Here is a 25,273-nt window from a genome sequence, read left to right as displayed (position 1 = left end):
AATGGGAAAGTAGTTTATTATAAAGCAATATATATTTCAAACATGCATGCACTATTATGCTAAAAAACGCAGTATGGGGAACTTCTCTGGTGGTCCAGTGGTTAAGAATCCACCTTTCAATGCAGGGGACGTGGGTTTGATTCCTGGTTGGGGAGCTAAGATCCCACATGCCACGGGGCAGCTAAGCCCGCACGCCATAACTACTGAACCCGCATGCCACAACTAGAGAGAAGCGCGTGCGCCACAATGAAAGATCCTGCGTGCCACAACTAAGACCTGACGCAGCCAAAAATAAATAAATAAATATTTTAAAAAAAACAAATAGTATGGTATTCGGATTTTGCATCTACTTATAATAAGTAAGTTTGGATTTAAAAGTAAAAAGGTCAAAACACATTCTGTATCAGAAGTATAAGAAAATGTAAGAGCAGCATTGTTAGTGGACATTGAAATAAAAACGAGTGCTAGGATACAGAATAACAGGCCACACTTACTTAAATATGATGAGAGAGAGAGAGAAATAACTTTAATTTCAGACTACTGACTGGGAAAAAAAAGAAGTAAGATACTATTGCAGGTGAGCTGGCCTTATTTATAACATAGTGTCACAATAATTCTTTATGTAATTATGTGGGATGGTGTAGCTACTTAGTATTACAAAACATTATTTTTAAACATTATTACATGTGAAAGAAATAGGCAAAGGATGAATTAGGAAAAGAAACATTAATATATGAAGCCATAGAGAATTTGTGCAGCAGACTTTTGCCAAAATAAACAATGTCAATGTGTAATTTTCACAACATAACTTGTCTTTTGTGCCCTACCAAAATAAGGATGACATTCCAGAAAAACATGAAGCACTTTAACAAAATTATTAATGAAATTCTCTGACATCCTCATTCTTTGTGAATCTGCTAATTGCAAGTGTAGTGACACTTGGTTCTAAGACTGTTAAAGCAATCTTCAATCTTAGTTACATATTTGTATGAAAACTACACATGCACAGGGATTTGGTTTTGGCAAATCAAGTGGGGCAACTGGAATTGCCATTATGCTGTAATTTTTTTTTCCTTTCAGGAATCATGAATAACCGTAGGTAAAATTTTCAGCCAAAGTACAGCCTTCCTTCAATTTACATGTTAGTTGTATTCCTAGAGATTCGATGTCTATTAAAACTGTGTGAAAAATAGTTAATGTTTAAAGCAGTTAACTTTTAGGTTCAAGAATTTTTAACCTGTATAACCGTGCATTGGGACATTTGAAAGTCTTGCAGTAATAATTTTTTATTGAGTCGGGCTATTCCATGAATTGCAGGATATCTAATATACCTGGCTTTTAATCACTAAAAGTCCAGTGAGTCCTCCCCCCAATTGTGATAGTTAAAAATGTCCCTTACATTTCCAGAATGCGCCCTGCATGTGGTTAGAGGCTTATGGATTTGCTGTCCTCTTAGCCTGCATCCATGCAAGTTAAAGTTTCCTGCCTCATTTATCAGTCCCTCCTGTTTTCTTACCACTGGTCCAGCACTTCTTGCTTTCTTTTTTTCTGTTTTTAATTCTGTAAGATCCAGGTCTTTTCGTTTCCAAACCAGTATTCTTTTTCCTGTTCCAGTGCTTCTCAGATTGTCCATTTACTACGTCCTTCCCTTTCTCCAAAGATTTTTCTTAAGAGGTGTGGTGTGAGAAATTTCTTGGAATTTTTACATTTTATCTTAAACATTCATATCTTTATTAGGCTTATTAAGTAATACTTTCATAAGTAAAAATTTCTTCCACATGTATCTCTTGACTAAAATTGATGCTCCAAGAAGATGAACTCTATTGGCCTAGTGGCTTGGAGCACTTACACACAGGACTGTGTGCGTCCACTAAAAGGAGCACACATTGTGAAGTGCAGCTCTGTTGATGCAGCCTGTTTTTAAAAATGATGATGTGTTGTTCCAGTTTGAAGGGATCAGAAAGAACACTGGGCATCTGGAACTACTTTCTTTTTTTTTTTTAAAGTAAAGTGTCAATTTCTTTATTTATATTTATTTTTGGCTGTGTTGGGTCTTCGTTTCTGTGCGAGGGCTTTCTCTAGTTGCGGCAAGCGGGGGCCACTCTTCATCGCGGTGCGCGGGCCTCTCACTGTTGCGGCCTGTCCTGTTGCGGAGCACAAGCTCCAGACGCGCAGGCTCAGTAGTTGTGGCTCACGGGCCTAGTTGCTCCGCGGCATGTGGGATCTTCCCAGACCAGGGCTCGAACCCGTGTCCCCTGCATTGGCAGGCAGATTCTCAACCGCTGCGCCACCAGGGAAGCCCCTGGAACTACTTTTGAGGGGGCACTTTCTTCGTGAGAGGCAGCGCTGTAGGACAAAATTTGAAACTTAATGTCTCTTCTGTTAAAAAAAAAAAAAAAAGGTAGAAGAAATGGTACTTAAAACAGTTTTTCAGAATTGTAATAAATTCTTTATTCATTTTCTCTAATTTGCTTTAATCTTTTTACTGTTATTATCATATTTTACCTCTCCTTTTGAAAGGAGTACCTGTTACCATATTTCCATTCAGGTCACACTGTATATAGTTACAACAATTAACTTTGAAAGATTTTCAGATTCTTTGGTTCTTGGACTTTATTCATCACACTTGCCTTGATTTTAATATTGGAGGAATCTGATGTGTTAGAGACACTGGTTGGAGAGCCATACAACAGTACTTTCACTTTTTGTTCCTCACAGCTGGTCTCTGTCCACTGAATTTCTAAGATGGGATCATTTAAAACATTTTAAAATTTACTTTTCTACTTAAGATACTATTTAGTACACTAGTATAGCAAATGTTTATAGCCCAGGGATAGAAGTGTGACTTTTTACAAACATTTTATTTCAGAAAATTCCTTAAGGAGCCCTTTAATATGGCATGCTTTTGGAGTTAGTATTTTGAGTATTTTCATCTTAAATGTATTCTGACACATTTTGAAACAGTTTTGTCAGCTGACTGCATGTGTTCATAACTATTTTTAGAATACCACTTTTATAATCAAAAGTGAAAGCTTGCTTCATTTGTTAACTGTTTGTCTTTCAAGTCTTAAACTCATGTGCCTTATGTGTTTGTCTTTATTGAAACTACTGCTTAGAATGCCATGCATTTCAACATGATTTTAAAAGCTGGTTCCATTGTTTGAAGCAAGGATTATTAAACTTTCTTCTCCTTTCCCCTATTTTCTTCTCTGTCCCCTCCTCCTTCTTCTTTTTTGCTGCTTCTCCCCCTTCCCTCCTCCTTTCTGTCTTTTTGCCTCAGTGGCAAAAGACCCTTTTTACTTTCATCTGTTTTTACTTTCTGCTGGAGAAACAATTTGTAGTGTTTTTTTTATTCAAAAGAAAAATTAAAATTGGAAAAAACCTAGGTAGTTGTGAACTCGATACTAGCAACTTAAGAACTGCTTATTGTTTACTTTGTAAAAGAAGCATTTGAATCATTTGGGCATGATTTTATGTCATAAAACAGTGTCCCACACACTTAATTGGAAAAGCATATTACAGGTTACAAATGTAGGCAGCACGGTAAAGAAAGGTATTGCTACTAACAAAGTGTGGGGGAATTATGCATAGATCAGTTTTTACAAATGAACATAGACAATTCATGTTTGAATTGCTATGTGTATATATATACATTTATTTAGTCTTATCACTATCAGTTTAGTTTTTGTGGGTTGTTTGGTGTTTTAAAGGTTTACATATTTGCATCATGAGTAGCTTGGGCCTAGATAACTCATTTACTTTTTAAAAAATATTTGAATATCTATTTTTCTTTTATATATATTCTAAGGTGGATCATACAGTATTAAACTATTTCATTTTTCATATTAATCTGCCTCTGGAGAAATTTGATATTTCCCTTTTCTGGTACTTGTTCTTGATTTCTTCTTTCTCTGTTAAATCTATCAAAGGACCATTTGAATTGGTGCTCTTATCCTTAAGATACAGTTAAATCCTTTGTTCCCCCATCAACACATGAAAATGACATGTTCTTAACCTCTGTCGGGGGTTTCTTGATATGTGTAGCCACATTTCTAAGCTTAAGTTACTACCAGCAACTCAAGAATGATCTTTAGCTATAGAATTTAACATGATAATGAAATGATGAAAGTAATTTGTCTGAGAACCTGTTGAAATTTAAAATAGTTTACAGTTATTTTGTTAGTAAACAATGATTATTAATATGGTATTTGCAGTGATTTTTTTAACATGGTATTTGAGGAACATTCTATTTGCTTTTTAAAAAATTCTATTTTTATTTGGAAATTAGAGAATAAGTGGTTGATTTTATTAATTTTTATTAATGACTTTGATAGTGCTTCTTTCAAAAGTTGTGCTACAATGATCTTTCTCTAGAAACTGCTCTTTTTTAAGCAATTTAAAAAATACTCAGTTCACATTGATCAGGCTTGTCATCACTTGTAGCAATTATACACACTCTTTTTACACGAGTGGTCAGAATCATTACAATTTCTTAACATTTACTTGCCATAGAGGCATACTTTTTTCTTGAAGTAATTGTATGAAAAACCCATGTTAATGCTACATCAGTGATGAAGATGTTATAATTTATTTAGGCTGTCCTCAGGTAAAATTATCTTAAACCTAATTTTGTGTGAAGTGGCTGTGAAAAATGACTGCTGATTTAACTAAGCAGTATTAGATTTTGTAAGATTAGATATGAGATGGATAGTGTTTGACTAACTGATGGTGGATTTGTTTGGATTTTGGAAAAAACTGGTATATTAAGTTACAAGGAGGTTGAGGCAGAGTTATGTAGAATATACCAGGGTTATAGTTTCCCAGTTCATTTATGAAAAAGTAAATATGATTACTCTGAAGTTAAATTTTAGTTCAAGAATTGTGAAGTGAAGCTGAACATACTTCTGGCCGTGGGCAGTCCACACTACTCTCATCTTGAATTTGTCATTTGCTGTACATTTCTCTGGTTTAGAAGTGAATATTGTCCTGACAGTTAGGTAAGGCTAAGGAGGAATCGTAAACCTCCAGGTTTATGTAAGTCCACTATCTCAGTAAGTGGAGGCTAAGGCTTTTGGCTTTCCTCTGGCTTCTCTGCTACATATTTGGCATTTATTAACCTAAGGCATACTTAAGTACTCAAGTATTTATTTGGCATACTTTATTAACATACGGAATCATAAAGAACATCATCATAAGGAAATTTCCTCCCAGAGAGGAAAATTCACGCAGAGTCATTTGTTGAAACTGGGACAAGAGCTCAAGAACTGGGACAAGAACTTACTTTCTGCCCTGATAAATAGGGTGGCAGCTGGGGAAGGACTTTCCTATTCTGATGCAATTTCCTAAATGTAAATTAATAGCTTCTCAGAGGCAGTAGAATAAATGTAAAAGCAAAATGAGTACAAATTTTCGTTCTTAAGGAGATTGAAAATATAATTTATTTTGGCCAGATATGAAATAATAATTGTAGTTAACATTTATTGTGCTTAATTCTGGGCCAGATAACTGTATTCTTTACATTATCTTATTTAATTTTTGTAACAGCTCTTATATAGATATGAGGCTATAATACTGCGCTACTAGTAAGTAGCAGGACAGGTTTTCAAATTCAGATCCGTCTGACTCTAAGCCCAGGCTGTGAACCATTCATTACGTGATATACTGTGGCTTTCTTTTCAAGCTAACATGCGTTTACTAAGAGGAAATAGGGTATGAGAAAACCCACCCAAAACTTAGTCCCTCTGTAGATACCTTTTGATTAAAAAAAAAAAAAGTGTTTTGAATTGTTGTCACTTTAGTATTAGAAATTTCCAACAATTGGAAAAGTTTTTAGTGATTATTCACTCCCTCTAAAAATTAGTGAAATATAATCTAGTAGCATCTAGCCTTAACCTTTTATTTTATTTTTAAACAGAAACATTGTTCCCTTCATCTTGAGAGATTACAAGAATCACAAAAGGTCACTATACAGATATCACAGGTTAGAGAGATTGTACCCTTTTCTGGATAAAGAGTATATAAATCCAATGGCACAGGCCTTATATATAAGGAGGGGTTGAAACTGACTTTATTTAGATGAATTAAATCACATTCCCACACACCCTATTCCTCTAATGAGTGAAGTGACAGCTATCAAGTCTTATAATTAACCTCCTATTCTTCTGAAGAGTGAAGGGAACTGGAGAAAACATGTAGCTATGCATCCTTTTATGACTTGCTTTCTAGAATCATTTTTGACATTATATGGAAGTTTGTTGGTAGAATAGAAAAATTACCAGTGAAAATAGCAGGTTTTCTGTGTTGTACTCTCAAACAAGCTGCCACAGAAACAGTTAAAAGTAAATGTAAAGTTAACATGAACACAAACATTAGGAACTGGTAGAATTATAGATCTTCTGCTTATTTCCTTGGACCATAAGTTTACCATTTTAGAATTATCTTTTTTAAAATCTGCATTTAAGTTGATCTCTTATTTCGTTTGGAACTAGATGAATCTTCAGATCTTACCTATGAATTCTAAAATTTGTTTCTAAGTTGGTTCTTTGGTCCAAACTAAAAGAAGATCCAAAGATCGATGTTCTTTGTTGTCCTGATAGAAAATGTTTATAGAGCTTTGTAAATAAATAAATATATAAATATATTTATAATATATGTATATATGTAAATGAACACAGCCTTGTTATAAGCACTTTGGAAATGCCCAGAAGTAAAAATCATAGTTGTGGTCTTCAGGGAGTTGTAAATGTAGTTGGAGAGAAGTTTGCTCCCCTCCCCCTCCTTTTTTTTTAACTAGGCAAACTTAGATGTTCCCTCAATTAAACTCTGTTTCTGAATTGATGAGTTTTTTTTGTGGAAGAAGGTAACATCTCTCTTTGATAATCAGAGAAAATGCTCCACGATGACTCTCTGGCCGTATGGTCATCTTTTTTATTTTAGAATTATCTCATGAGTTGTAACCCAGTTTCCTCTTCAGTTAATTTTTTTCTGAGTACTTTTGAAATTAAAGAGGATTCTTACTGCTTCAAGTAATGAAATTATAGTTTTCTCTCTTGGTTATATAGTACATTGATTACTTGTGTTGAGTTTGGTTTGTGTTATTCCTTGGAATTTCTTTGCAAATTAGTTCTTAAGCTTTCAGAGAAATTGGATAGACTTCTGGACTTAAGAATTTCAAGCAGCTTAATGAGAAAGTGTCAGGTGGAAGCACTGCCCGAAAGTTACCCCTTTCCCCCATAATTTTTTCTCTTGAGATTTGGGGACTTGTTTTATTTTTACTTTTATACATCATATTGTAAGTAGTCACACATTTATTTTAAAATTCCAGTTCAAAATTACCCTTTGTTTTGTTAATTTGCATTTGACCTCTTTTGACTGTGGTCTAGTTAAAATTTTAAATATCCATTCTGGTGATGTGTGTTTAAACCAGTACACACTAGCCTTTTCATTAAAGTAGAAGTGTTTATTATAAGTTCATATACAAATATTTATGTTGTTTTCCTAAATTCACTTGAACCACCTACAAGTTGGAAAATAAGTTACAGCTTTTTTTTTTTTTTTTAAGTTACAGCTTTTAATGTTCCTCAGCTAACTTTTTAAGTAGCTGGTCAGAAAGGTGGCAGTTGCTTATTATTTTGATAATTGTTGCTCGCAATAAAGTGCCTTGGAGGGTTATAAAACTCTCATCAGTAGGTTACAGAAAACTGGTTTCTGGTAGTTGCTGATAGAAGCACACCAGACTTTGCTGTTTGTTTTTTGATGTAAAAGCACTTTAATAAAAATTTAAAATTAGTATTTGAAGCCACTGAACATACTTTTTTTTTTTTTTAAACTGTTCTTAAATTTATTTATTTATTTTTGGCTGTGTTGGGTCTTCGTTTCTGTGCGAGGGCTTTCTTTGGTTGTGGCGAGCGGGGGCCAGTCTTCATCGCAGTGCGCGGGCCTCTCACTGTTGCGGCCTCTCTTGTTGCGGAGCACAGGCTCCAGACGCGCAGGCTCAGTAATTGTGGCTCACGGGCCCAGTTGCTCTGCGGCATGTGGGATCTTCCCAGACCAGGGCTCGAACCCGTGTCCCCTGCATTGGCAGGCAGATTCTCAACCACTGCGCCACCAGGGAAGCCCTGAACATACTTCTTGATGTATTGGTAGTTATATGGTCATCGCTGCCCACTTTGTAAAGATCAAAGATGATTTGCCCTTTTTCTAGTTTTCTTCCCTTTTTTTCACTGCATAGAATGAGCAAAAGGGAAGAGTAGATTACGGAGTTTAGGGTAGTTAATCGTTAGAGTTTTGTCTGTACGAAAGAGAAGGATTAGTTATTCCATATTCCATATATTATCCACAGATAATATCTAAATGTATGAGTGTATCTTAGAGATATTTAATAAAGATGTGTTCTTAAAAAAAGATGTGTTCTTAAAATACACCAACCTAATTTATCAAATGGATTTTTCCCCCCAGTTCTGTAGAAAATGTTCTCAAAACACTCGTGAAAAGCTGCCGACCGTAAGTAGCTTCTCAATTTATAAAGCCTCTTATTGTTTCTGTGGGCTTTTCCCCATCTTTAGTATGCTTTGAAGAGGAATTTAGAGGTACAACTAGTCTCTGATATTGTGATGTTAGTCACTGGGCACAACATATCATCTCCAGCTCTTCAACTGAACTTTTCAGATTTCATTTATAAATTTAGAAATTTTTAAGTGGTGTGGGTGTCAGTCACCCATTATAAAGTAAGAATGCAATAATGTACGTATAACTGGCTTCATCTGAAAGGTTTTCCTAGAGTATTGTTACTCAGATCAAAAATATTTTCCAAAATGAGCCTTGTAGGTCTTATATTAAAATGAATAATAATAAGATGGTGCATAAGTTTTTTTCTACTGTGTTCTGTTTCAGTAGAATATTTGACTTTGAATATCCCATATTCTTATGTTTAAAGATGAATATGGATAGAATTTAGTTTAATTAAAGTCCAGTTGTGTGGACTTGAACTATTTTTTCATTCTTGTTTATCAGGCTGTTCTAAGACATACTTCTGCTATGAATGCAGTGAATTCTTTTGAATGGAAATTCGTATATTTATCATATGCTTGTAATATGAGTTAAAGTTATTTTATAGATCAGATACTTGTTGCTGACCTCCTATACTACTCAGTCTTGGGCAAATGTATTTTCAAGATATAAAATGTCTCCTTTTAAGAGGCTTAAGATCTAACCTGAGTCATTCAGTAAGCCACCAGTGAGCAGTGTCATTTTGTGAAACTTGATCATCACTGAGGTACTTACTGGTGTTTAGGTTCTTAGATAATTCATAGAATGCCCAAGCTTTTGTTTTGGATTACTAGGCTAACAGTTGATTCTGAAAAATTAGGAAGGGGAATCAATGTATGAGATCTTTGAAGGTAGAATATATGAATATATTCTGCCTTTAAAAATTTTTTTAATTCTAACCTGTTGCACAATGATCTGGTACATAAATGCTCGATGAACTCAACAGAAGAATAACTAGAAATGTAATTTTATTTTTCACATAAAGGAATGAAGTGTGATTCTAATAACACAGATGTATAAAGATATAATAAGATTAATAATATGATGTATAGGCCAAACCTCCAAGTATATTTGAAAGGGTTTACTAACTTTTTGGGCCATACCCAAATCATAAATTTTCATATGCTTTTCATTATTTTAAACCCCAGTTGCCTACCCATTTGGGTATCCATTCCATACCCAAATGGATAATGGGTCCTCCTTATCCATTTACCTTCATTTTGTGTGTGTCTGCACACTTCAGATTTTATTTTTCTAAATCTTCTATACCCCAGGGATGCTCCTGCCCATTTCATAGAATTTTACAATGTTAGAGCCTGTAGGACTCGATCATCTAGCCCAATCCTCTCTTGTATATAGGAAGAAATGTATAATCAGCAAAGTGAGAAAGAGAACATCAACCTGGGAACCTCTGGTCCAGTGAGGGTAAATGGTTTGTTCCTAAGGTGCCTAGAGGTTCCTGGGCTGATGTTCTCTTGCTCACTTTGCTGATTATACATTTCTTATATAGACTGGATTCCCTATGACAAGATTTTTTTTTTTCTATTGCTATTACACAGCACATAGGATGAAAAAATACAACAATCACGTTTAAGTTTGTAGGTGATTTGAATGACTTTGTATTTTATCTGAGGTTTATCAACTTTATGTTGGGTTGGCCAGAAAGTTTGTTCAGCCATCTTACAGAAAAACCTGAACGAACTCTTTGGCCAACTCAATAACATTTTCCCAAGTCCATAGACAAGAAAATTTATCTTATCTAAGTGTGATAGGCTGTTTATTTTAGAGTTGTAAAAATGTGTGTTTCTTTGGTAATATCACACACATTGGTAGTGTGTGATATTATCTCATGAATATCTTCGCCTTCTCCTCCTTTTTTGTCAGTCATATAATGATGTAGAGTGTTTAGCCAATGATCAGATACATGAAAACCTTCTTTATTAGGTATTTTCCAGCAGATGCCACAGCTGAGATGCTAGAAGAATGGCGGCCATTAATGTGCCCTTTTGATGTAACGATGCAAAAGGCCATCACTTATTTTGAAATATTTCTTCCTACCTCCCTTTCTCCAGAACTTCATCATAAAGGTTTTAAGTAAGTATATATATATATATATATATATATATATATATATATATATCTTGACAAATTCTAGAATATAGTAGGGAATACATGCATATATATACACATATATATATGTATGTATGTATATACATGTGCAAACTATTAAAGCAATAATAAGTAAAAAATTTACCAACTCAACCATTATGTTTCTTATACTTGAAGTGTGTGTGTGAAGGCTAAAACAGTTAAATATAGGATTGCAAATAAAGAGAGAATAATGCTTGTATGTCAAGCCAAGTAAGATGTGGGCTTTAATTTAAGATATTGGGAGAGAAAGAATAATAAGTACAAAAAGGGGTTGAAAATTTCAATAAATAGGCAGTGGTGGAAATGTTAAATCGCATAGAGTTTAGGGAAGGGAAAAGTGTTTTTCTAAACCTTGGTTTTAACCCTCATCATGTGTAGCATAGTTTTTCTTTGGTCTTTTTTTTTTTTTTTTTTAACTTGTTCTAGTCTTTTCACTGTTTTTAAGAACTGTTTTTTTCTTGGATGACTACAGGTATATCATAAACCCAAGAATGAAAATATTTAGATTGTACTTTTATGAAAAAAGTAAAAGGTATGAAGAAAAGACTGGAAGGATCATAGTAATTATCAGTATATTATGGGTTCATGCTTAGCCCTCCCACTCCCCCAGCATGTTTTCTATAGTGAGATGTCACATCTTTTATTTCAGTCAAATCAGAAATTTTGTATCTAGCTGTATGTTTATGAAATTTTAATTTTACTTAAAAACTTGTAATTTCTTTGACATTTGTAAAGATTGGTTAATAATATTCAGATGTTTTCTTGCCCCTGTATTCGCTTCTATTGGGTTGGCCAAAAGGTTCATTCGGGTTTTTCTGTAAGATGTTACTTTTTGGCCAATCCAATGTTTCTTTAATTTGAGAGTTTCCACCACTATAATTTAATTGCTCCTAACACTTTGTGGCTCATTTCTTTTATGGAGCATTTACTGTAGTGCTAGTTAATGGTGTAATTACTAGTTGGCCTGTTAAAAGAGAGTAAGGGAGAGTTGCACGAACAGGTAGTAACGGGAAAGCATTAAAGCAAAAAGGTAGGGACAGGAAGGAGAAACTTGTAAACAGTGTTAGATAGGGGTAGACAATTATTTAACAATGAAGTAGAAATTTGATGAGATTATTCTTTTTAGCATAAATAAATTGAAAGGGGAATATTCAGACAAAAGTAGTTCTTTTTCCATTAAGTTTGTAACTTTCAGTATTATTTTTTCTAGGTTGTGTAGTTATCAGTAAGAATAATAGATTAAAAAAATACAAAGGATACCTGGCTTTGAACCACTTGCTATAAATCACTTGCTATTCATAACAACATTTTTCTTCTTCAGACTTTGGTTTGATGAATTAATTGGCCTTTGGGTTTCAGTGCAAAATCTCCCACAGTGGGAGGGGGTGAGTATCCCATTTTTTCTTATATACTTTTTAGTTTGGAAGTAAATATATCGGATCATTTGATAAGTGACTTCAGTTCCTTAGAATTGGCTATTAGCAGTGTTGTAGTCAGTTTTTTAGAATTTTATTTGCTGTATTCTAAGAGAAGTAGAATATTCATTTTGGTTATATTCTTTATTTTCAAAATATTCTTTATTTTGGTTTTATCAATATCTGAAAGTATATGCATGTACTGTGAAATGCATGAAGAGTAAAACCCTGTTGTTTATTTCCTTTTGTACCCTTACTCGCATGGCGCTGGACACCTGGTGGATGTTTTCTACATGTGTGTTTGATTAAAACTTATTTTTCTCTTTGCACTGTGGATGATGCTTTGTCATTTCCCTTTTTTAATAAGCATTTCAACTGCAACTGATTTTTAAATGGGTGACGAGAATCAGAACTTAAATTTGGAGATTTGAAAAAACTGAGTCATAAATCAAATATTAAATTCAGTTGTGCCCATAGTGATTGTTCTGAAAAGAATAAATGGATAAGGGGTGTGACTGTGACCCTTAAAAACAACAAATGTATTAACTGTCTTTTTTTTGGTTTACTTTCAGCAACTAGTAAATCTCTTTGCTCGATTGGCTACAGATAATATAGGGTACATAGATTGGGATCCTTATGTACCAAAGGTAATTAAGAACATTTGAACATATATAATAGCACTGACATCATCTTTATGTCTTTAAGAAGTGTGTTTTGTATTCTTATTTCTAGCACCACATAAAATATTTTTTGACTGTTAGTAAAAACATAAGTAATTTAAAGGATAGATCGTTTATTTTCAAAAAGTAATTGGATCATATCAAGCTATCGTAAATGTTTGATTATTTTGTCTTACCTATGCAGGACATGAACTATAAGTTTCAGAGTAAGTAATTTAGAAAGTACTAACACTATTATTCAGGGTGTCATACATTCATCCCTTCCAACGAATTTTGTGTATTGTACTTGATTGTTCTTCTAGAGTGTTCCCCACTTTTAAAATCACATTGTATACTTTCCTAGAGTAAGTAAAGCTAGAAAATGTCTCTAGGTGCATTATTGCATATTCGGTGTCGTTTCGCCTGCAGTAGAATCATCTGTGGAGCTTCAAGAAGGCTGTTGTGGGGCATCTGGGGTGTTCTGATGTGCACACTGACAGTAGAGCAGAGCTGGGGAGCAGCAGAAGGCATATGCTCTGATTGCCTTTGCTTGTGCTGTCTCTCTCTGTTTCTGGCCAATAGAAACTAAGAAGGAAAAGTAAATTTCCCCAATCTTTAGCCCCGCCATATCTGACATATTTAACGACAGATTTAAAAAATAAATCTAATTGTATTAAAATACAGTTATTAAATGACAGATTAAAATGCAGATTCTTAGGGGGTAAAGTGAATGGTAAAATTTTGAGAGGGAGAGTAATCGGCCAGAAGATATTTGTGTTTTGTGCATCCTTGGCTTGGAATGAGAGCATAGGAAAAATAATTTTATGTGCGTTTAGGGAGGCAGAAAGTAGTCAAAATATTTCTCATTGAACTACAGTTATCTACATTTTGCCTTTTTATGTTTAAGTCTCATTTGCCAATTTTGGAATACATGGATATGGGTGCTTCATAGTCACATGCCTGTGACCTCAGAGTGTCATTAAAGAAAGTGTACAGATATTTATATGAAATTCCTAAGGAATAAAGCAAATTACTAAACAGTATGTCATTTTGCTTAAAAACCAATCAAATGAGAATATATATTCAATATAGTAACACTAATATGTAGGTTATTTAATGAGTTATTTGATATCTGTAAATATTATTAATTCTTTTTTTTTTCTTTTTAAAGATATTTACAAGAATTCTGAGAAGCCTGAACCTCCCAGTGGGAAGCAGTCAAGTGTTAGTCCCAAGATTTTTAACAAATGCTTATGATATAGGACATGCTGTAATATGGATCACCGCCATGATGGTTTGTAATACATTATCTTTGGTTTATATAGTTTATGTAAATTTTGTGGTAACCACACAAAAATTCTACATAATCACATAATTCTAGATTAGTGGCTTAGTTGGTCACTTGATTCTTGGATATTTCTGATGGAGTAAGCTTATGTTTCTCAGACTCAGAATGTAGTCGTAATGTACCATTTATAAATCTCCTTAAGTAATGGACCTTAAAAGTAAGGGTCACAAGTTCAGAGTTTTGATTATTGTGATCATTTTGTGATATATAGAAATATGGAATCACTATGTAATACACTGGAACTAACAGTGCTATAGGTCAATTATAGTTTAATTTGGGGGGGTGGTGGTGGGGAAGCAGAGTTTTAAGAGATTCAGAATGTCTGTAGTAGTTTTACAGACCAAGAACCAGAGTCATGGGTAAAAGAACTTTCCCAAGTCAAACTGATAACGATAAAGGTGAGACTTGAACTCAGTGTTCTGCATATGCTCAATATTAGTGCATTTATTGTCAGTGTTCACATAAAGCATCATATTGAACCCAAAGCTTATTGACCAAGTAATCTTAGTGAAGGGAGAAGTATGAAGGATTACTTTACTGACTGTCATCTTCCAAATAAAGAGTATTAAAACAACTTTATACTGTAATTTTCTGAATTGTCATTCATATTGCCTCTACAGTTATCTCCTTTTTGAATTATTCTGCATTTGATATTTGATATTGTTCTGTGTTTGCTATTTTCTCCCAGGTTATACTGCTCGGTTGGCTGTTTCTGTCAAAAAGACAGAATGGTTGTGAGACGTTTAGCTCTTAAATTTCATTGTAAGATTAAAAGAAAAGAAAATTTCAAGCTCCTCTTTCTTTCTTTTTTTTTTTTTTTGTTATTTTATTAAACAGAGGGAAAATCCCATTTTCTTTCTGATATTAAACAACAGCAAAAACATATGGATATTTAGTATTTTACATAAGCAATGAGTTGGAGCTTGTTTTTTAGGAGCCACAGAATTAGATAGTGATTGGTATCAGCCTTATTTTAATGTTGCTGTTTCTCACACAGTTGTTCTCATTGTCAGTTTCATTTTGTGTTAAATATGAATATTTAATATAATTTTAAAATCAACAGTGCTAATTATTATGTTAGAATTTTGAAAATTTTGTTGCTATTTTGCTATGGAATTATGGTCTCAGTAGTTGCCCTGTACTAAATTGGGAAACGTGAATGTGGATTTTATTTCAGCAGAAAGACATGTTCCTTATGTAACTCGATATTCTGCCTTAGGTCTGTGCTGATTCTTTTTTTACTTGAAATATAATTGACATATAATGCTATGTTAGTTTTGGGTATACAACACAGTGATTTGACATTTGCATGCATTATAAATCTGTGCTGTTTCTTGAAAGAAGATCATCTTGAGACAGATAGGAGGTTTCAAGGCCAAGTTGTAGTCCTTTATTCCCAGGGTGGTTCAACTTGATAAGACGATTGCCAGCCTTTTCCTCATTGCTGCCGCCTGCCCCACCCCACCCTGTCCTGCAGCCCAGGTTCTATTGTTGTTTGGTTGGCTGTTTTGGTAACAGATTAAGGGAGAAAATTTTTTTTCTTTTTTGAATCACAATATGGTCACATATAACAGGTCTAATCACTTGAAACATTTAGAAGTAATAATAAAATATTTGAATGCATTTATGTAACTCTCACCTCCTTATTTCCTGCTGTGAGAACTTCTTCACTTCTTGAATCTTTTAAGGAATGCTTTTTATGCTTAATGTTGCCACACTTGGTTATTGTAAGATGGTAATCTTAGTGAGAAAAATTATTTAACTGCAAAGAGTAAAAGATATTGTTATTCTAAATTGAAAGGTACCTTTTCCATTTTCTGATTTGGTTTCAGTAAGTTGCCCTTATTTTTATTTTATTTATTTATTTATTTTTTGCCCTTATTTTTAGTAGACTGTCTTGAATTGATTTGTATGAAGTTCATCCGGGAATTGTTTCTGACTTTTATTTAGGGGTAGAATTAATTTTTGCCAGCAGGATGAATATGAGCCACTTTAAGAGATCTGTATATAGGTCTGAGCCTGTTAACCCCTTCAATTTTACAGATAACGTGGGTACTGATATTTTTGCTCTTTTATCTGAACAGGGTGGACCAAGTAAGCTAGTGCAAAAACATTTGGCTGGTTTGTTTAACAGCATCACATCTTTTTACCATCCTTCAAATAATGGCCGCTGGCTGGTGAGTAATGTTCATTTTTTTACTCTTAGGGTTTGGAATTTTTTAAGATATGGTCACATGTAACTATTGCCTATTGTTTAACCTATGATACATTTTCTGTCCTTTGTCTAAGATTTGGCTATATGTCAGTGATCAAGTTTACATTAAGTTACTGTGTTCATAGAACATATAGAAATAAAGATAATACTAGTGTGGTAACTGGTAACAAAATGCCACAAAACCATGGAATCATCTTTTCAGTTTTATCATGTTAGTGTTTTTGTTTGTTTGTTTTTAAGTTGCCTGGTTAAAATGGATTTTCACGTAATGGAAGATTCATGTGGTGCTAGAAATTAAAACTGAAATTTGAAACACATCTTTATTAATTATTATCAATGATTAATTGGTAAGAGTATTTTATTCTATCTAGTTAGGCCATACAGGTGTTTGTAATAAGATTATACAAGCTGTTAAACAGCAAGGTCCTACTGTATAGCACAGGGAACTTCAGTGTCCAGTGAAAACCACAATGGAAAAGAATGTGAAAAAGAATATAAATATGTATAACTGAGTCACTTTGCTGTACAGCAGAAATTAACACAACATTGTAAATCAACTATACTTCAATAAAATTTTAAAAATAAAAAAATAAAAAGGTTGAAGTCAAAAAAAGAAAGATTATACAAGCTGTTATTTTAAAAATCTTTACTTGGGAGGGTAGAGAGGAGCTATGCATATCTATAGGGGAACTAGAATCTACCTAGGACTTTCTGCTTCTGTGTCCCCAGAACAAGTTAATGAAACTACTTCAGCGGTTGCCAAACAGTGTTGTTAGAAGATTACATCGTGAAAGATACAAGAAGCCTTCTTGGTTAACTCCTGTGCCTGATAGCCATAAGCTTACTGATCAAGATGTTACAGACTTTGTACAATGCATTATTCAACCTGTCCTCTTGGCTATGTTTAGCAAAACTGGTAGTTTAGAAGCAGCCCAGGCTCTGCAGAATCTTGCACTCATGAGACCGGAGTTAGTAATACCCCCTGTACTTGAAAGGTAAGTATAGCTTTACTTGTTTCGTTGAAGCCTCAGCTGTGGCTACTGTTATTCTCTATACTCTTGTGCTTGGCTTTCTTTTCTTTTCTGTGGCTTCTGTTTTGCTATCTTTGTGCTTATTCCTGTTCCTAGAGGAGACAAGACATTATAACCTAATGATTGGTAACTTGATAAAGGTTTATTGGAGAGAAAAGAAAATTGATACGAAATGGCTAAAATAAAATATTTTGAATTATTTGCACATTTTAGCTACTCAAGTTTTTGCTCATAAATAAAGCTCTGGCTGTTTTTTCACAAAATGTGAGTGTCACTAAATATTGAGAACATGGCAGTGAATGTGATTTTGCATTTCTATTTCTCAGGCTCAATGATAGAGAAGAAAATTTGGTTACCTTTATTATTTTCATATATTGTATAACCTTGTGTGTATTATTTCCACAGTGTTGATTTTACTGCATTCGTTGTTTTGTATGTTGAAATAGTAACAAAAGTAGTTCTCCACTTGCCTCATCACTGTCACAATATAGGCCTGGTGTGCTTCGTAGGAGAGAGCCACTCTGAGTTGTCTTGAGTGTTCAGGAGCAGATTGCTTAAGCTTTCTGTTATTCATTCCTTTGCTCCCTGAACTTCAGCTTTATGATTCCTCTCTAAATGGGTTTGTCAAAAGTAGAAGAAGAATGTTAGATTTTGGAGCCCAGAAGGATCTAACAGTTTGAGTTTCTTAAAACTCAGATTTGTCCAAGGTCCTTACTGGCAGAATGCAGATGACAGCTTATTTTCTGACTAACTGTTGAGACAGGAAGATTGGTGACATTTACTTGGCAAAGGGTATCCTGTTAAAGATTTTCACCAAAATGGGGCTCCATTATTTGTAATTTGAGTTGCTTGTACTATCTTGCCCTGTCTCTTTGCCATAACTATTTAAGTTGTACTTCACTTTCCCAACCTCCCCAGTTTTTTTATGTATACAACTTGGGGCCTTGAAACTTCCAGCATGTACAACTTAATTAGGAAATGGAATGGGGAAGTTAGGCAGTTTCTACTCTGTCTTCAGCCTTCAGTGTTCTTTGCTACTTGACCTCCACGTGGTAGCAGAAGCTATCAGTCAGTGGCAGGTCCCTTGATGCTCTTTGGAGAGGAGAGACTTGCCTCTAAAGGGGGACTTCTGTTGTTTGCATAGTTAAAATTTTGAACTCAGGTGTTTTGGTGTTTCTTTACTTTCCCTTTGTTTTGCCTTATTTTAATGTTTTCCAGCTGATGAATTATGACTGGTGAGATAAGTTTTTAGTAGAAGGAACAAAGTTTATAAATACAAATACAATTATCCATCACATTTTTCTTTAGTTCTCAAATTTTGCACAAATTTAATACCAGCATATTCTGTGATGTATGCTTGGCCAAGATAAATATTTAATTAACAAAATTGTCAATACAATGACATTTTTTGAGACTCAGTTGTAATTTTGTCCTGTTTAGAAGTGGCATCACTACCTTTTTTTGACGGGTTTTTTTTTTTTTCTTTTTCTTCTTTTTTGGCCGCATTGCACGGCTTGCAGGATCTTAGTTCCCCGATCGGGGATTGAACCTGGGTCATGGCAGTGAAAGTGCCGAGTCCTAACCACTGGACTGCCAGGGAATTTCCAAGCAACAGTCTTTTTTTAAAAAAAATATTTATTTATGTGGCCACGTGGGGTCTTTTTAGTTGCAGCACACGTTATCTTCGTTGTGGCATGCAGGCTCTTTTTAGTTGAGGCATGCGGGCTCTTAGTTGCAGCATGCAGGATCTAGTTCCCTGACCAGGGATCAAATCCGGGCCCCCTGCATTGGGAGCGCAGAGTCTTAATTGCTGGACCACCAGGGAAGTCCCCAAGCAAAAGTCTTTTAAAAGTAAAAATGTAGAAAAAAAATTTTAGGCACTTAGTTTTGCATCTCCTGAAGACAGCCTCTGCTAAAGAGTTTTTGGTTTGTTTCATTCATCTTTTAAAATAAGCATAGGTTTGATTTTTTTTTTTTAATCCTAGTTAGAAATCCTTCTTTTTTCCTACTTATTTATAATTAAATTTCCTTATTATTTACCTTTTCTGTATAAGAGGAATTTAAACTGACTGTATTTTGGATTTTTTTCCCCCTATAGGATAGATTCTCAAAAGTGAAATCACTGAGCCATAGAGTGAGTGTTCTTGGCTCGTAAATACTTACTTAGTGATCAAAGATTGCGTTTGTCTTATTCCCCGTTTTATTCACTCTAGTCTCAGGCATATTCTCTTATGTTTCTGATAGCTGATTTCCAACTTTAAAATACAGTCTTTTTAAAAGTATAAAATAGACCCTTCAGCATTTTAGTAAGATTATTTTTTCCCGTAAAGGGGAAGAGTGGAGTAGTTGTAACTTGTTATTCCTGAATTCTAATAATTGCTGACAGTTAGGTTAGATGCAGTCCTATTGGAATGTGGAAATGGATTAAGATGCTGAAAGAATGCAAAAATCTACCAGCTAATGTTACTTTTCAGTGTGGAATTGGCATGGAGGAAGGTGGTAAAGTGGCAGGGAGTTGGGGAAACATGTACCTTTCCTTTATTTGTGTGATTCTGTTCACTTTGAGAGCAAATATTCACTCAAAATACTGTGCCAGATACAAACCTTTAATCCAAAATGCAGTTTATGAATTTAGTATGTTTAATGTGTTATGTATGTTTATCTGTGTTGGAAAATTTTTAAAATTCTGTTTTCAAACTGTAGAACGTATCCTGCACTAGAGACTTTAACAGAACCTCACCAGCTCACAGCTACGTTAAGTTGTGTAATTGGAGTAGCCCGCAGTTTGGTATCAGGGGGCAAGTGGTTTCCTGAAGGTCCAACACACATGCTACCTCTGTTGATGAGAGCATTGCCTGGGGTGGATCCAAATGACTTTAGTAAATGCATGGTGAGCATATTTATGATTCTGTTTTGTATCTAAGTTATAATTGTGTACATGGATATCCTATTACTTTTTCTTCAAATATTCTTTAGAACATAGTAAAGTATAAAATTTGTTAATGGTAGCAGAGTTATATCTGTAGATGCCCAAGTTTAGATCTGTGGACAGTTAGTTGATCTATGTAAGGTCTTCCTTAGTAAGTAATTTCCCATAACCTGTGTGCATTTATGATCATATGGTGTTTTAAAGCTCATTATGTATCTCCTATCTTCCTTAAGCAGATACATTAAAAGTGATAGCATATGATCACTTGCGCTTCCGTTTGTCTGCACTTGTTACAAGGAACATGATAAAAATTACTGGGTGTGAAATGCCAGATTCCCCTTATACACACACTTTCTGACTTAGAATATTGTTCACCTTCCCTCTTCCCTGGTCTCTAGCTTCTGCATGAGCATTTTCTATTTACTCTTAGCTAATGTTATATTTTTGGTGGGAGGCACAGTAACTTCTCAGTGACAAAAGATTGCAGAACTTTGTGCTTAAACCTAATAAACTTTCAGAAAAATTGTTGTTGGATTTCCCTCAGAATAATTTATTTGGTACTTTATTGTAGCTTATGGTATACATGTATTTTGGAACTAGAGTTATGTAATTAATATTAGATCTTTTGTATCTTCCCATAGATCACATTCCAATTTATAGCAACATTTTCCACTCTGGTGCCTTTAGTAGATTGTTCATCTGTACTACAAGAAAGAAATGACCTCACAGAAGTAAGGATGCTTTCTGGTTCTAAAAGGATTGGTTAGCTGAGCTCTGATTCTTACTGTATATGCATAGTAATATTTGATAGTTTAAAAGCAACTTTGCAGAGGTGCTCATAAGTTAAAATTACTGTTTTGTGACTAGAACGATATAAATGGAGGTCATCATTGATAAAATAATCTGCAGAGCACCCACCAAAGGGGGTGGTCAAAAATAGGCTATTTTAGTAAACAAGTGACATGTAAAGGTGTATTTCAGTGTTTTGTCACTTTTTAATGTTTTGTTAAGCAAAGGTGGTGGCATTTTCTTTTTCCATCTTATGTTGGGAATAAATCTGTTAAGGGGATTGGCATCTAATGAAGAGAAATTTTCTTCATTACTGTCTGGTTTTTTTTTTAGAACAATTTTCTTTATTACAAGTATGTTACTACCTGACTTTTGGCATTTAGATGTTTAAGTAGTGAGAGATAATCCTTTACACATACACCAGCAGTTTGAAAACTGTTATTGATTTTTAAAAAAATGGCTGCCTGACTTCTGTTTTTGGCCCTTACAAAATATGTTAATTACTTCTTATTTTGGTTCCTGGAAAGTAGATGAGTTATTCTAAATTGATACGGGACTATGGTGCTGTTTCTCACAGCGCTCAATGTAATAATGCAGTGTTAGAGACATTTTGTAGACTATAATTGAGTTTTGTTCAGAGAAAAAAATCAGACTATTCTAAAATTTTCTCCACGTTGACATGTTACAGGTGGAGCGAGAACTTTGTTCTGCCACAGCTGAATTTGAGGATTTCGTCTTACAGTTTATGGACAGGTGAGCAAGTACCCCAGATATCCCCTTTATCTGACATTCAAAAATAGTGATGTGCTGCTGTCCCAGCAACTTTAGCCTCCTTCTGCATTGCAACCTGTATTTAATTATTGGGTTGGCCAAAAGGTTTGTTTGTTTTTTCCCATAAGATGGCTCTAGTAGTACTTAGTTGTCTTTTCACTTCATTCGAAACAATTTTGTTAGATTGTATGTGACACCTGTCATATTGGGGTGCATTTAGAAAAAGACTTATCAAAAATTGGTGATTTTTTGTGTAGCCATTTTAATATTGAAGGTGGAAGAAGAAAGCAACGTTTTTGGCATATTATGCTTTATTATTTCAAGAAAGGTAAAAACGCAACTGAAATGCAAAAAGATTTGTGCAGTGTATGGAGAAGGTGCTGTGACTGATCGAACGTGTCAAAAGTGGTTTGCAAAGACAAAAAGACAGCCCTCAGAATGGGAGAAACTCTTTGCAAACGAAGCAACAGACAAAGGATTAATCTCCAAAATATACAAACAGCTCATGGAGCTCAATATCAAAAAAACAATTACAACCCAATCAGAAAATGGGTGGAAGACCTAAATAGACACCTCTCCAAGGAGGACATACAGATAGCCAAGGGGCACATGAAAGGATGCTCAACATCTCTAATTATTAGAGGAATGCAAATCAAAACTACAATGAGGGATCACCTCACACCAGTCAGAATGGCCATCATCAAACAATAAATGCTGGAGAGGGTGTGGAGAAAATGGAACCCTCTTGCACTGGTGGTGGGAATGTAAATTGTTACAGCCACTGTGGAGAACAGTATGGAGGTTCCTTAAAAAACTAAAAATAGAACTACCTTATGACCCAGCAATCCCACTACTGGGCATGTACCCTGAGAAAACTATAATTCAAAGGGACACATGTTCCCCAGTGTTCATTGCAGCACTATTTGCAATAGCAAATGGAAACAACCTAAATGTCCAATGACAGATGAATGGATAAAGAAGATGTGGCACATATATACAATGGAATATCACTCAGCCATAAAAAGGAACGAAATTGGGTAATTTGTAGAGACGTGGATGGACCTAGAGTCTAGAGTGAAGTAAGCCAGAAAGAGAAAAACAAATATTGTATATTAACGCATATATGTGGAATCTAGAAAAATGGTACAGATGAGCTTATTTGCAGGGCAGGAATAGAGATGCAGATGTAGAGAACGAACAGGTGGACACAGGGCAGGAAGGGGAGGGTGGGACGAATTGGGAGATTAGGATTGACGTATATACATTACCACGAGTAAAATAGATAGCTAGTGGGAACATGCTGAGCTCAGCTTGGTGCTCTGTGACAACCTAGATGGGTGGGATGTGGGGTGGGGGGTGGTCCAAGAGGGAGGGGATATGGGGATATATGTATACATATAGCTGATTCACTTCATTGTACAGCAGAAACTAACACAACATTGTAAAGCAATTATACTCCAATTTAAAAAAATTTTTGAAAAAAAGTGGTTTGCGAAGTTTCATGCTGGAGATTTCTCACTGGACAGTGCTCCATGGTTGGGTAGACCAGTTGAAGTTGATAGCAGTCAAATCGAGACATTAATTGAGAACAGTCAACGTTATACCACACGGGAGATAGCCGACATACTCAAAATAACCAAATCAAGTGTTGAAAATCATTTGCATCAGCTCGGTTGTGTTCATCACTTTGATGTTTGGGTTCCACATAAGTTAAGCGAAAAAAACCTTCTTGACCATATTTTCACATGCGATTCTCTACTTAAATGTAATGAAAACGTTCCACTTTTAAAACAAATTGTGATGGACGATGAAAAGTGGATACTGTACAACAATGTGGAATGGAAGAGATGGTGGGGCAAGCGAAATGAACCACCACCAACCACACCAAAGGTTGGTCTTCATCCAGAGAAGGTGATGTTGTGTATATGGTGGGATTGGAAGGGAGTCCTCTATTATGAGCTCCTTCCGGAAAACCAAACGATTAATTCCAACAAGTACTGCTCCCAATTAGACCAACTGAAAGCAGCACTCGACAAAAAGTGTCCAGAATTAGTCAAAAGAAAATGCATAATCTTCCATCAGGATAACGCAAGACTTCGTGTTTCTTTGATGACCAGGCAAAAACTGTTAAAGGGACTTCCCTGGTGGCGCAGTGGTTAAGAATCCGCCTGCCAATGCAGGGAACACGGGTTTGAGCCCTGGTCCAGGGAGGATCCCACGTGCCACAGAGCAGCTAAGCCTGTGCGCCACAACTGCTGAGCCTGAGCTCTAGAGCCCGCGGGTCACAACTACTGAAGCCTGTGCACCTGGAGCCCGTGCTCCGCAACAAGAGAAGCCACCGCAATGAGAAGCCTGCGCACCGCAAGGAAGAGTAGCCCCTGCTCGCCACAACTAGAGAAAGCCTGCACACAGCAACGAAGACCCAATGCAGCCAAAAATAAAAAAATAAACCAACAAACAAAAAACCTGTTACAACTTGGCTGGGAAGTTCTTTTTTTTTTTTTTTTAATATTTATTTATTTATTTATTTGGCTGCACTGGGTCTTAGTTGTGGCGTGCGGGATCTTAGTTGTGGCATGCAGGATCTTTAGTTGCGACATGTGAACTCTTAGTTGCTGCATGTGAACTCTTAGTTGTGGCATGTGGGATCTAGTTCCCTGACCAGGGATCGAACCTGGGCTCCCTGCATTGGGAGCGCAGAGTCTTAGCCACTGGACCACCAGGGAAGTCCCTGGCTGGGAAGTCCTGATTCATCCGCTGTATTCACCAGACATAGCACCTTCGGATTTCCATTTATTTCGGTCTTTACAAAATTCTCTTTGTGGAAAAAAATTTCAGTTCCCTGGAAGACTGTAAAAGGCATCTGGAACAGTTCTTTGCTCAAAAAGATAAAAAGTTTTGGGAGGACAGAATTATGAAGTTGCCTGAAAAATGGCAGCAGGTAGTGGAACAAAAGGGTGAATACGTTGTTCAGTAAAGTTCTTGATGAAAATGAAATATGTGTCTTTTATCTTTACTTAAAAACCGAAGGCGCTTTTTGGCCAACCCAGTACTGTGCAAGGCTGGTGCTTCTTCTCAAGTTACAAAAGGACAGTTGGTTTGTGATCCATGTACAAATTAAGTAGCTATCACTTGCATAGTTATGACAATAGATTTATCTAATCAACAACAAAAAATGTTAAGCCAGTTTTTAGTTGCTAAAATTTTACTTTCTTTGGGATATTTAGATGCTTCGGACTTATAGAAAGTAGCACATTGGAGCAAACAAGAGAAGAGACAGAAACTGAGAAAATGACTCACTTGGAGAGTTTGGTCGAATTAGGTCTGTCTTCTACGTTTAGTACAATCCTCACACAATGTTCCAAAGAAATATTTATGGTAAGAGTGCATTGCTGCAAAGAATTAAATTCCAACTTGT

At 35.2% G+C, this 25,273-nt stretch overlaps 1 protein-coding gene across 1 annotated transcript in view; it reads left to right on the top strand.

Annotated features, from left to right (window-relative positions):
- Positions 1-25,273, top strand: part of PSME4 (proteasome activator subunit 4) — a 99,351-nt gene that overhangs the window by 31,045 nt on the left and 43,033 nt on the right. The window contains exons 4-14 of the mRNA XM_061210443.1: positions 8,458-8,502; positions 10,492-10,641; positions 12,020-12,083; positions 12,686-12,760; positions 13,944-14,066; positions 16,205-16,297; positions 17,065-17,330; positions 20,070-20,256; positions 20,937-21,026; positions 21,773-21,837; positions 25,083-25,233. Coding sequence (XP_061066426.1) covers positions 8,458-8,502; positions 10,492-10,641; positions 12,020-12,083; positions 12,686-12,760; positions 13,944-14,066; positions 16,205-16,297; positions 17,065-17,330; positions 20,070-20,256; positions 20,937-21,026; positions 21,773-21,837; positions 25,083-25,233 — 1,309 coding nt within the window. The remainder of the gene's footprint in view (positions 1-8,457; positions 8,503-10,491; positions 10,642-12,019; positions 12,084-12,685; positions 12,761-13,943; positions 14,067-16,204; positions 16,298-17,064; positions 17,331-20,069; positions 20,257-20,936; positions 21,027-21,772; positions 21,838-25,082; positions 25,234-25,273) is intronic.

Source organism: Eubalaena glacialis, chromosome 14 (assembly GCF_028564815.1).
Source record: "Eubalaena glacialis isolate mEubGla1 chromosome 14, mEubGla1.1.hap2.+ XY, whole genome shotgun sequence".
Lineage (NCBI taxonomy): Eukaryota > Metazoa > Chordata > Mammalia > Artiodactyla > Balaenidae > Eubalaena > Eubalaena glacialis.
The sequence above is the reverse complement of the archived record's forward strand: the minus strand, read 5'-3'. Positions and strand labels throughout refer to the sequence as shown.